Source organism: Mesoplodon densirostris, chromosome 8 (assembly GCF_025265405.1).
Source record: "Mesoplodon densirostris isolate mMesDen1 chromosome 8, mMesDen1 primary haplotype, whole genome shotgun sequence".
In the NCBI taxonomy this organism is placed as follows: domain Eukaryota; kingdom Metazoa; phylum Chordata; class Mammalia; order Artiodactyla; family Ziphiidae; genus Mesoplodon; species Mesoplodon densirostris.
The window spans coordinates 87,883,303-87,895,894 of record NC_082668.1 but is presented as its reverse complement, the minus strand read 5'-3'; the positions used below and the strand labels follow the sequence as shown (position 1 = coordinate 87,895,894).

General features: G+C 39.0%; 1 protein-coding gene across 3 annotated transcripts in view; it reads left to right on the top strand.

Annotated features, from left to right (window-relative positions):
- The window catches only part of ABCB11 (ATP binding cassette subfamily B member 11), an 85,473-nt gene that overhangs the window by 31,294 nt on the left and 41,587 nt on the right, over positions 1–12,592 (top strand). For all 3 annotated transcript variants that reach the window (XM_060106398.1, XM_060106397.1, XM_060106396.1), the window contains exons 10-14: positions 3,907–4,020; positions 6,636–6,746; positions 8,974–9,099; positions 10,493–10,696; positions 12,273–12,443. In XM_060106398.1, the coding sequence (XP_059962381.1) occupies positions 3,907–4,020; positions 6,636–6,746; positions 8,974–9,099; positions 10,493–10,696; positions 12,273–12,443 (726 nt within the window). The remainder of the gene's footprint in view (positions 1–3,906; positions 4,021–6,635; positions 6,747–8,973; positions 9,100–10,492; positions 10,697–12,272; positions 12,444–12,592) is intronic.

Sequence of the window (12,592 nt, the reverse complement as noted above, 5' to 3'; positions counted from 1 at the left end):
TCCTTAGGTTTTGATTTCTTAGCCTTGAGGCATGCAGGCTTAGGTTCTGGTCGCTTAGGTAGGCTGCTACATTAGGTGGCATTAAAGCCACCTCGGTCTGACGGCGTCCTTGTTTAACTCATTTAACAAGTTCTCACCTTAAAGTTTCCTGCCCATTGGATTAGAGGCTACTCTATACCTTCTGTAAATAATTCCTTCTCTCAACTGATATTTCTTGAGTACTTACTATGTGCAGACATGGCACACTATGTGTCTCTAACATTTTAATCATCAATAACTAACCTCACCTCCTTTTCCTAAACTTTTCCTTGCAAGCCTCCACTTACATCTTAAGAAACTTTTCTCTGGGAAGATGAGAGGCACTCTTTAACAGTATAATCATTGGTAAGCATTCCCTTTCTGGTTCTCTCTCTCCCTCTCTCTCTCCCTTTCTCTTGAGCGTGCATGCACTTTTTTGGCCATGCTCTGAGCAACAAACTATAAAGGCTGAGTTTGCATAAGCTGAGTTGAGTGTTTTTAATACATTAAACTAATTAACAATTAGGTTAATCTAACACATTTTGTGATGCACAAAATCATTATTGGCTGCATGGTAATTGGGCATAAATGGTAAGTATTTCACATAAATGACTGTAATTAGTATCACTTGTACATGGACAAAAAACATACTCTATGATCTATTATGAAAAAAAGATGAAAGGGAACTGAATGGTGCTGATGGCTGCTCTTTCTTGCCCCTCTTAAGTTTCAGGACTCGATAATGAAAAAGTAACAGCAGTGATAGAGAGGAACATTATTCAGTGTATACAAGGTGTCAAGCACTGAGTGAAGTATTTAATATAATTACCATGTGTAATACTCACAACTTCATTCTGTAACTGATGCCATTATGCTACCAGTTAAAAATGAAATGGAGCCATGAGGTTGAGAAATATATGCCAGATAGCACAGGGTGGGATTTGAGCTCAGATCCCTGTGACTCTGAGGCTTGACCCATTAACTACTGTCTTCCTGTTTCTGAATCTCTTCCAAGGGGCCACAGATCCCTTTTTATTTAATTTATTTATTTACTTATTTAATTGAACTCTAGTTGATTTACAATGTTGTGATAGTTTCAGGTGTAGAGCAAAGTGATTCAGTTTTATATATATATATATATATATATATATACCCTTTTTCAGATTCTTTTCCATTATAGGTTATTACAAGATATTGAATATAATTCCCTGTGCTATACAGTAGGACCTTGTTGTTTATCTATTTTATATATAGTACTGTGTATCCATTAATCCCAAACTCCTAATTTATCCCTCCCCCCTTTCCCATTTGGTGACCATAAGTTTATTTTCTATGAACAGATCCCCTTTTCTCCAGCACAGCACACCCACAGATAAATTATTCCGCAGAGGTCTCTTTTGCCCTCCCTCTTCCCACACCACAGTCCACAGGGCTGAAGAGTGAGATATTTGGGGTGAGAAATGATGTGTGCTAGCTACTGCGATGGTATTAGGATGTGTACCTCTGTCTGTCTCACTCCCTCTTTCCCTGAGGACCCCGAGAGAGATGTTTGCTTGAGGTAGTGCTTGCAAAGCCAGGCTGAGCGAGGGTTTGACTCCAAACTTCAGTTCAGGCCACTAGTGAGTTGGTCTAGAATCAGCAAACCATGGCCCACAAGTGAAATCCAGCCTGTGGCCCGTTTTTGTAAATAAAGTTTTATTGGAACATAGCCACAGTCATTCATTTCCTACCGTCTATGACTGCTTTTGTACTACATAGTCGAGGAATTGAGTTGAATAATAGCTTCAGCCCATATGGCCTAAAAAGCCTAAAATCTTTACTAACTGACCCTTTATGGAAAGTGTTTACTGACCCCTGAACTAGGACATGTGGAAGGCTTCATTTGCTCAGTTAGAAAGACCTCTGATGCGGGTGGTCTTAACACAAATTAGACCACAAGTACTGTTCTGTCTGTTCATCTTCTCACTTCCTAAGTGTGGAATCTCACTTCTTTCATCATCATCATCACTATTATTTATGTGGCTGACATTGGATTAATCACCTTTACACACATTATCATTTACTTCTCATAACAATCCCTTGAGGTATATGCAATCATTATCCCTGTGTTACAGATAATGAACTACTGGGGCTTGAGAGAGTAAGTAATCTGCCAATGAGAGGAAGTACCTGCCATAATTAAGGAAAAGGACAGATGGACAGATGAAGGACAGATGAAGGGAGAATGTTTGTCCCCATGCATAGAATAGGGAATTCAGGGAGAAGGCAAGAAGGGGCCGGCCCACAGCATCCAGATATATAGAATAGAGAGGTTCCTGAGAGGGAGGAGATGCCTGACTGGCTTTGAGAAGCTCCATGGTCCAGCCATAAGGGAGAAGGAGAATGGGGAGGGACTCAGGTATTTTGCCCTGGTGTGCTATAACCCGTGGGAAGAATCCAGCTCATGAAACCACCACAGACTAGGTTTATTTGATTACCCGAAAAAGACTACATTCATACAGGTGCCAACCTTTATTTTAGCTCAGAAAATAACTCCAGTCCTCAATAGATGGTGGCCAACGAAACAGCCTCCATGTGAGTCACGTGACTAAAGCTCGTTCTTTGGTTGAAAGGGTGAAGTCTTGTGCTTCTCCTAGAGGCCAACATGAGGAATTGTCTCTTTGCTTCTTTACAAACAGCACTGATTAAAAACAGAGTGCTCACCTACTAGAGTATGGACTTGAGGACACGGGGAGGGGGAAGGGTAAGCTGTGACAAAGTGAGAGAGTGGCATGGACATATATACACTACCAAACGTAAAATAGATAGCTAGTGGGAAGCAGCCGCATAGCACAGGGAGATCAGCTCGGTGGTTTGTGACCACCTAGAGGGGTGGGATAGGGAGGGTGGGAGGGAGGGAGACACAAGAGGGAAGAGATATGGGAACATATGTATATGTATAACTGATTCACTTTGTTATACAGCAGAAACCAACACACCATTGTAAAGCAATTATACTCCAATAAAGATGTTAAAAACAAAACAAAACAAAACAGAGTGCTGTTGGGTAGGAACATCTGATCATGAGCAGGTAGCCTTCCCCTAACTTAATGAGATGGCCTCGTTGGTGAATCAAAGAAGAGCTTCCCCAGCTCTACACAGGAACCTGGCCACTCCACTTGTGTGCAGCAGCAGTAGATGAGCCTGGGAGCTGGACAAAATGTCAGTCAAGAGCCTGGATCCAAATAATGCTCTACCCCTTAATACACGTTGAGACATTGTGTAAGTTAGGCAGCCTCCATACACCTCTGTTTCCTCTTCTGTTGTAAGGATTAAATGAAGTAATACGAGTAGAGCATTGAAACACATACCTTACTATTATTTTTATTATTGCTAATAGTAGTATAGCAGTAGTTATCCTAAAAACTAGTTCACTAGTAGCAGGAATATAGCAGTAGCAGTAGTAGTAGGCATATTTGCACCTACCAGTCTCTAGGACAATCAAGCTAATCACAGTGTCTTTATCATTTCAGCAACCCTTGAACCAGAAGTCTTTAACATTACAAGGCTGTTTATAAAATGAATCAATTATCGTACCACTACTCGAACCCACTCAGTGTCTATATGCTGCCTTGCTTACACCTCTTACTGATCTAAAAACATGTTCTTCTTTGTAGAATAGTGATGTTCAATCAAAACTAATGTAGTCTTTTAAATCAAAACAGTAGAAAAATTGGAGATACTTTGCAGAACAAAAACTGTTCCTAGTGTTTCCAAAGAGCTATTTAGCTTTCAAACTCCCACAGAAGAATATTTCTGAGAAATCTTTGAGTTCACATGGGCAGCCCAAATGACAGTGAAGACTATTTACAAATTGATGAAAACTATGTTTGTCTCTTTTTATTACAGATTTTCCTCAGTGTCCTAGTAGGAGCTTTAAATCTTGGCAATGCCTCTTCCTGTTTGGAAGCCTTTGCAGCTGGCCGTGCAGCAGCCACCAGCATTTTTGAGACAATGGACCGGGTATGTAAAAGCAAAAAGTAAAGGCCATTAGCAGGTTGGGGCTGAGGGGAGGAATGAACTCATGAGGAATTTATCCTCAATGTTAAAAAATATGAGAGGGCCTCCCTGGTGGCGCAGTGGTTGAGAGTCCGCCTGCCAATGCAGGGGATACGGGTTCGTGCCCCGGTCTGGGAGGATCCCATGTGCCGCGGAGCGGCTGGGCCCGTGAGCCATGGCCGCTGGGCCTGCGCGTCCGGAGCCTGTGCTCCACAACGGGAGAGGCCACAGCAGTGAGAGGCCCGCGTACCGCAAAAAAAAAAAAAAAAAAAAAAAAAAAAAGAGAAACTATCACAATGCCCTTAATTCAGCAGTACTTAAATAAGTGCTGTCATGAGCCAGACCCCATTCTGAGCTGGCAGTGCAGGAGTGAAATAGAACAAATAAGGCCCCTGCTCTCATATCATATGGGAAATAGGCAATACCGAAGTGGGCACATTCAAAGATAAGATAATATTGGATGGTGATAAGTACAAGGAAGGGAGTAAAATAAGTCAGTGTGAAAGTGCTTGGGATGGGGGATGGAGCATTTAAATTGAGTGACAGTGACACCGTTTCTGAGCTGAGAACCAAAGGAGGTGAGTCAGCCATGCAAAAGGGGACTCGTGGGAGGAGAGATGCCTGAGAGGTGAGAGCAGGGTGGTATTCATGGAAGAGATCTCCAGGTTGGAAAAGGGCTTGGTGAATGTAAGGAACTAAAAGTCAGTGTGACTGAACAGAGTGAGCAAGAGACAGAGGCTGGAGGAATGGGAAGGGGCCAGATCACGCAGGACTTTAAGACCAAGTTCATAAGATTAGATTAACTTCTAATTGTGACAGAAAGTCTACAAGATTATAAAGGACCCTGGCAGCCTGGCTAGGATTTCCCTGGTTAAGTTATTGAAGACATCAGAGGTCAAGCTAGAGAGGTCAAAATTCAAGAATAGAAGGGGGGAGGTGGCAATATGTTGTTTTATATTTTGGGGTTTCATTTATTGGGGTATAAAAAGATTGTTGAAAACCACATAGAGCTATCCAAAGTCTACCTCATTCTTAGGGTTGTTGCATGCTCAAATTAGATGACAAGTCTGAAAGGCCCCTGAAACGATTACAAAAAATTAAGGCGTTTAAAAATTATTTTATTGGGGCGTCCCTGGTGGCGCAGTGGTTGAGAGTCCTCCTGCCAATGCAGGGGACACGGGTTCGTGCCCCGGTCCGGGAAGATCCCACATGCCGCGGAGCGGCTGGGCCCGTGAGGCATGGCCGCTGAGCCTGCGCGTCCGGAGCCTGTGCTCCGCAACGGGAGAGGCCACAACAGTGAGAGGCCCGCGTACTGCAAAAAAAAAAAAAAAAAGAATTATTTTATTATTTTTACTAGAGACCAAAGAAGAAGAAATAGATGACACTGTAGCCCCAAATAGAGTTATTATGATGAATTTCTCTCACTAGTGAGGGAGAGGAAAAAAGTTGACCCTGGATTGTTCTGCTAGTCGGAGATGACCCTCACTCTTGTCTACTGACCTAGCATGGTTAAGTTCTTTTTTTTTTTTTTTTTTTTTTTTGCGGTACGCGGGCCTCTCACTGCCGTGGCCTCTCCCGTTGCAGAGCACAGGCTCCGGACGCGCAGGCTCAGCGGCCATGCCTCACGGGCCCAGCCGCTCCGCGGCATGTGGGATCTTCCCGGACCGGGGCACGAACCCGTGTTCCCTGCATTGGCAGGAGGACTCTCAACCACTGCGCCACCAGGGAAGCCCTGGTTAAGTTCTGAATTAGGCTCACCACTAACAACAACAGAGGTGGAATTCAGCATATCAGTTGAAAGTTGGTATATTTGAAGACACCACTTGAGGACGTTTAGTTAGTTTTAATCATCATCTACAATAGATACTTAAATGTTGGATACTACTGGACCTTGGCCTCTTGAGATGTCTCTACTTCCTCAAGTGAACAAATGGGCATATCACCTGTCTAGTTAGGTTACAGTGATGATTACATAAATGAAAAAAGCATATTAAAGCACCTTGTACATTGTCTTCTGTGGTATCTCAATTTACAATACTCCATAATAATATCAATATATTATATACTAATATATTAATTATAGATCAATACTATATATTTCCATAACATCTTATGGAAAAACCCAAATGAACTTTTTGGCCAACCTATTATATTATTTTATTGTCATTATGTAATAATATATCATAGTAGTATACAATAAATACTAATTAATTAAATTAATGTGATAATATTTTATACCAATTATATGATCATTGACATGTTTTATATTAATTATAATTAATTGTATATTACTTATTTATGTAAGTTTTGTTATATATAAATATATGAAATATATTAATACTATTATATAGTAATGGTAATTACAATAGTAATAATCTCACATTAATTTCTCAGTGAATGGTAGTGAATATTATTACTATCATTAATGCATATTTAATGTGGAAGCAACTTATCTTTGGCATATCACTGCAGTGTTTTACCTGGTTGTTGTTCTGTTTTATGAATCAGTTCAAACCGAGATGGACAGTAAATGCATATAATACATGCTGTTGCTATATTCCTTTTATATTCTACTCCAGAAACCCCTCATTGACTGCATGTCAGAAGATGGTTACAAGTTGGATCGAATTAAGGGTGAAATTGAATTCCATAATGTGACCTTCCACTATCCTTCCAGACCAGAGGTGAAGGTAAGTGCCAAATTCTTCTTTGATGATTCATTTCCAGAGCCACAGAATAACTGTTTTTATGAAGCATGACTTATTTTCCAGGAACGAGGCAGAGAGACACGTTTCTCTGTAAGTATCCTCAGGTGTCTTGTGTTCCTCAGGCCACAAACCATATTCCTTGTGATAATAATATATGCAAATCTCTCTGGTGGCAACACAGTCTGGTAGCACACTCAGGTTAAGTCAACTGAGTGATGCTCTGATAAAATGAGTGGCAGATCCTGTCACTGTGAGCACAAGCTAAACAAACTGCAAAACAATCAGAACAATCCAGAAGGATGGCTTATCAACCACATCCTTAAAGCCTGCAGAAGGCGGGACACTGAATGGGTAGGGAATGAAGTGGCAAAGGAAAGCTGCTGTCTTTGACCTTTTTTATTTCCTATCTGTAAGTTCACAAGGATCTCTAGATCAGTCCTTTAAGGAAAGGTAATCTTGTGATACTGTGGTCACATGTCTTGTACTAGGTGATTGTCCAGGGCACATGGTGAAGAAAATTTACAGTTTTCCCGCACCTACTGAGCAAGTATCTTTAAAGCCAATTTACCCCACAGGAAAATTAGGACCTACTCCCCAAATGAACTGGCTTTGGGAGGAGACATATTCCTCATTTTTAAAAGAGTATCTTTAGCCACCCTTTCTTTTTATTTTTTTAATTGAAATATAGTTGATGTACAATATTGTGCTGGTTTCACGTATACTACATAGCGATTTGACATTTGCATAAATTATGAAATGATCACCACGATAAGTCTAGTAACCATCTGTCCCCATACAAAGTTATTACAATATTATTGACTACATTCCTTATGCTGTATATTATATCCACGTGCCTTTGTTTTATAACTGCAGGCTTGTACTTCTTTATCCCCTTCACTTATTTTCCCCTCTGGGAACCACTCCTTTGTTCTCTGTATCTCTGAGTTTATTTTCATTTGGTTTTGCTTGTTTGTTTATTTTGTTTTTTAGATTCCACATGTAAGATCATACAGTATTTGTCTTTCTCTGTCTGACTTATTTCACTTAGCATAGTACCTTCTAGATTTATCCATGTTGTCGCAAATGGCAAGATTTAATTTTTTATAGCTGAGTAATATTCCATTGTGTGTGTGTGTGTGTGTGTGTGTGTATGTGTTTATATGTGTATACCACATTTTCTTCATTCATCTATTGATGGATACTTAGGTTGCTTCCATATCTTGGCTATTGTAAATAATACTGCAATGAACACTGGTATGCATGTATCTTTTCAAATTATTGTTTCTGTTTTCTTCTGGTAAATACACAGAAGTGAAATTGCTGGATCATATGGCAGCTCCATTTTTAATATTTTGAGGAAACTTTGTACTGTTTTCCATAGTTAGCTACCCTTTCTTAATACTATTTCTATTACCCCCACAGAACTCAATCCCATGCAACTTAATTCTAATACTACATACTTATAATGTAGGTAAATATATATATATATATATATATATATATACACACACACACACACACACCTCATACACATCTGTATATAAAACATAGTTACATATATTCTGAGAACATTTCTGAAGTATATTTTTGATTACTGTAATATAGCAAATATATATATATATAAACATTAAATGTCCAAGTATGTAAAAGTGCTTTGTGAAATATAGATCACAAGGTAGTACTTACTCAGTAAAGATTTTTGAACAGATGACTGAAAGCTTCATTTATAATATCTGTTTGGAGCTAGTTCATAATAGCTGTTCAACAAATGCCAGTTGAATTGAAATACATTTATGTCATTTCTGTTTTTTCTTCTATTCCCAATGCCAGTAGTTTGTTTTAATAAAGTCTTCTACTGCTAAGTGGCTTTCTCCCCTAAGCTAATTGGGACAGTCTCCTTGAGGTATCCTGACGTGTCAGAAACATTTTAAATTAGATTCTAGAACATACTTTTCAAAGTCGGCCTGGCTTATTTACTTCAACAGTGTTTTATTTGTTGGCTACAGCTATCAGTTTATTGCTAAGTAACGTGCTAAATGCTAAAACCACATCCTAGGCATTGTTTACTAATTTTTCTGGTTATTGAGGGAAATCAGTGGATATTGCTGTGAGGGCATAAGTAAACACATACACAGTGTCCTCACAAAGCATTCTAACTTGTAGCCTAATTGACAGCAATCTGAACATTGCTCTTTTCTTTTCTCTGCAGATTTTAAATAACTTAAGCATGGTCATTAAATCAGGGGAAATGACAGCTATGGTAGGATCCAGTGGAGCTGGGAAAAGCACGGCACTGCAGCTCATTCAGCGATTCTATGACCCCAGTGAAGGCATGGTGTGTATTTTCTAGAAAATTCTTAATCCACGGGGATAGGAAATTGCAAATCGTTATACATTGGTCAGACACAAAGACCTAGCATACACTGAGACCATCCTGACATCTGCATAGTTGACAGTGATTTTTGACGGAACCAACTGGACTAATTCCGTCCATGGTGATTGTGTTCGATAAATAACCAGTCCATATGCTCAGTGATGTAACTGAATGTGCAGATACATTCAAAATGGTATTGCTGCCTCTTTAGTGAGGGAACATTTCCATTTCTTTCTTCTTATTGTAACAAAATTATTATTTTTCCCTAAGGTTCTCCAAACACTAAGTATAAGAAAGTTTACATGACCAGAATTAACAGAGAACAGCTCTTGATTATTGCTTTGAGAAGTTAGGTTAAAAAACTACTGTTTCTTTCTCCTTGTGTTTATCTGACTATAAACATAGATTGAAACTTAAAGAAAAACTTAATAGTTGCTATTTATCAATATTATATGTCAAGTGCTTTATGAAAATCATCACTTATTTTCACAGTGACCTCCAAAGATAAATATGCCTGTTTTGCAAATGAGGAAGGAGAGAGATTGAGATCTGAACCCAGATCTGTTGGATGCCAAAGCCTATGCTCTTTTCACTCTGCCTCAAAATCATTCTTGTCAACATCTCCTTGATGCCTTTAGATAGGATCATTTGACTGTATATTAAATGACTTCCATGCAATGAGCTCTATATAATGCATGTACTGTCAGAGTGACATGGCAAATGTGATAGAGTTCTCTTTCTTCACAGACACTTTGTTCTCTGATTGGGTATTCTTTGCTACATACCACCATAACTATATTCTGAATATATAGAAATCATGTTTTCTTGATGTAAAATTTTTACTTTTTTCTAATAGTAATATTTATTTACTTATCGCACTTACAGTTTCAATTGCTTTTGAACAGCCAAGTGTCATTTGATGAGTCTGGCCAGAAAGTAAGATTTTGTTCTAAACACATATATACAAGATAGAGATCATTGCTTATTTTCATTGTGTCTTTTGAAGTTCATTTTGGCCTCAAGTCAAAAGATAAAAATATTCAAAGTATGGTGAATAACTGACTCTACTCTTTATTAAGGAATTAAAAACTTTTCTACTCCTGGGCCAATCATGTTAAACTATATCAAGTGAACTTTATACCAATTGTGTTTCTACAGTGAATTGTCCTACAGCTATACTTGATTTCAATTTTGTTGTCATCCTTATATTAACAACCACATTGTAAGAGGAATTGTTTCTTTTACAATCTCGTTGGTCTCTTTTTTTCTCCCCATAGATCAAGTACAACCTAGTAGTATAACTCAGAACTCTGAAGGATTCCAAGAGAAGTGACCTTGTATTCTTGTTCTCTAGGTGACCTTGGATGGCCATGACATTCGCTCTCTTAACATTCAGTGGCTTAGAGCTCAGATTGGGATAGTGGAGCAAGAGCCTGTTTTGTTTTCCACCACCATTGCAGAGAATATTCGCTATGGCAGAGAAGATGCAATGATGGAAGATATAGTCCAAGCTGCCAAGGAAGCCAATGCCTACAGCTTCATCATGGACCTGCCACAGGTATCCCTAGCCTCTCATTCCAGAGGGAAACCCAGAAGTCATAGAAGGCAAAAAAATTACACAGTAATGTACATTTCTTTTCATTTGATTCCTAAATTATTAAAATCTTAATGTCATGTTTTAATTTTATGCCCAGAAGTGTATCTTGAGTTTCTCCCCTTTGTCTGAAAATATGTTGTTAATATATTAAAAACCTACCAAACTGGGGTAGCTTTCTTTTAAAAGCTCCTTTGACCCAGATACAATTTCCTTATTCTGTCTATTAAGCATTTGTCTAAGTGGATGATAAGTTTGTCATGTGGCAGTAACTTTCACAATGCCCTTTTGATGTCTATCATTGTCAGTGCTCTTTAACTTTCTTGTGCTTGGGCAGCTAATACTGTGTCTTCAGTACTGTATCTCACATATTCAAAATTTCCTCATTTATCTTTATTTTATACAACACGACAACAAAAACCAACTCCCTAATAGTATACTTGTACGGATTTTGCGGCCAATGGTCTGCTAAATGGAAGAGTTATTATTACTAGTTTACACATAGTTAGTGCTTACTACATATCAGGCACTGTTCTAAGCACTTTACATCTATTAATTCATTTAACTCTCACAATCATCCTGTCAGGCAGCTACTATTATTATCTGCATCTACTGATGGAGAATTGAGGTTCCAAGAGATCAAATCACTTGCTCAAGGCAGGAGAGACAATTATCTCATCCAGGTGGTCTGGCTCCAGAGTCCGTGCTCTAGAATACTTCCTACTCAGCCTTCTGAAATATTTGTATGAATAGGATTTCAGCTGTATTATATAGTCTAGTGGTTTAAAAGTATAAAGCTTTAGAATCAGTCTGCCTCCATACAAATCCCAGCTTCTCTACTTGCAAGCCTTATGAACTTGGGCAAATTACTTTGCCCCCTCAGGCCCCAGTATTTCCTTATGCATCATTTGAGCAGAATAGTAGTACCTACCTCATGTGGCATCTGTGAGGACTAAATATGATGATATGTGTAGAGGGCTTAGATTCATGCTTTCTACATGGTAGATGCTCAACTCACGTTGGCTAATAATAAGCAAGATAAGAGTCTGACCACAATGCCCCATTGTGAGATTCCAATATAACGCTAGACATGCAAGATACTCAGTAACTGTTTGCTATTCATGATAATGATTTTAAAGCTACTTTGATCTTTCATTCATAATATATAGACAGTTTTAGCGTTGTGTTTTTCTGTGTTGTCTAGCGAGAGAAAAGAGACAATGCTTTGATACATGCTCTAATCCTCTAAGATGGATTTTCAGGACCCTGATCCACTTTTATTGTGGTGGAAACATGTTATTTGAAGTTGAGCTAAAGAGAAACATTTTTACATCCCAGAATGAAAGGATAAATCAATATCTTTATTTTATACACAAATATTGATTAGATAATACCCTGTTTCAGGAAAGAGTCTTTTTAAGTGAAAGGCGGACCTGTGAAAATTCATGCTTGAGGAGGAAGCTAGAAAGGACCTTTGTGAAGAATCGGTCAGGATCCTTCAAATTCTACCTCTTCATTACTGATGTCACCTTCTTCCTAGCAATTTGACACTCTTGTTGGAGAAGGAGGAGGCCAGATGAGTGGTGGCCAGAAACAAAGACTAGCCATTGCTAGAGCCCTTGTCCGAAACCCGAAGATCCTACTTTTGGACATGGCCACCTCGGCACTGGACAATGAGAGTGAAGCCATGGTGCAAGAGGCACTGAGTAAGGTTTGTTGAAAGTCTGAGTTCCTTTCATAAGTCTGTGTGGAAATTCTTCTTTTGCTGTAGGGAAGGCAGCTGTGGAGAGAGGAGAGACAGAAAGAGGGACAGAGAAGGACTACATGGGTCAGTGTATCCACCTGGAAAATATTGGCTCA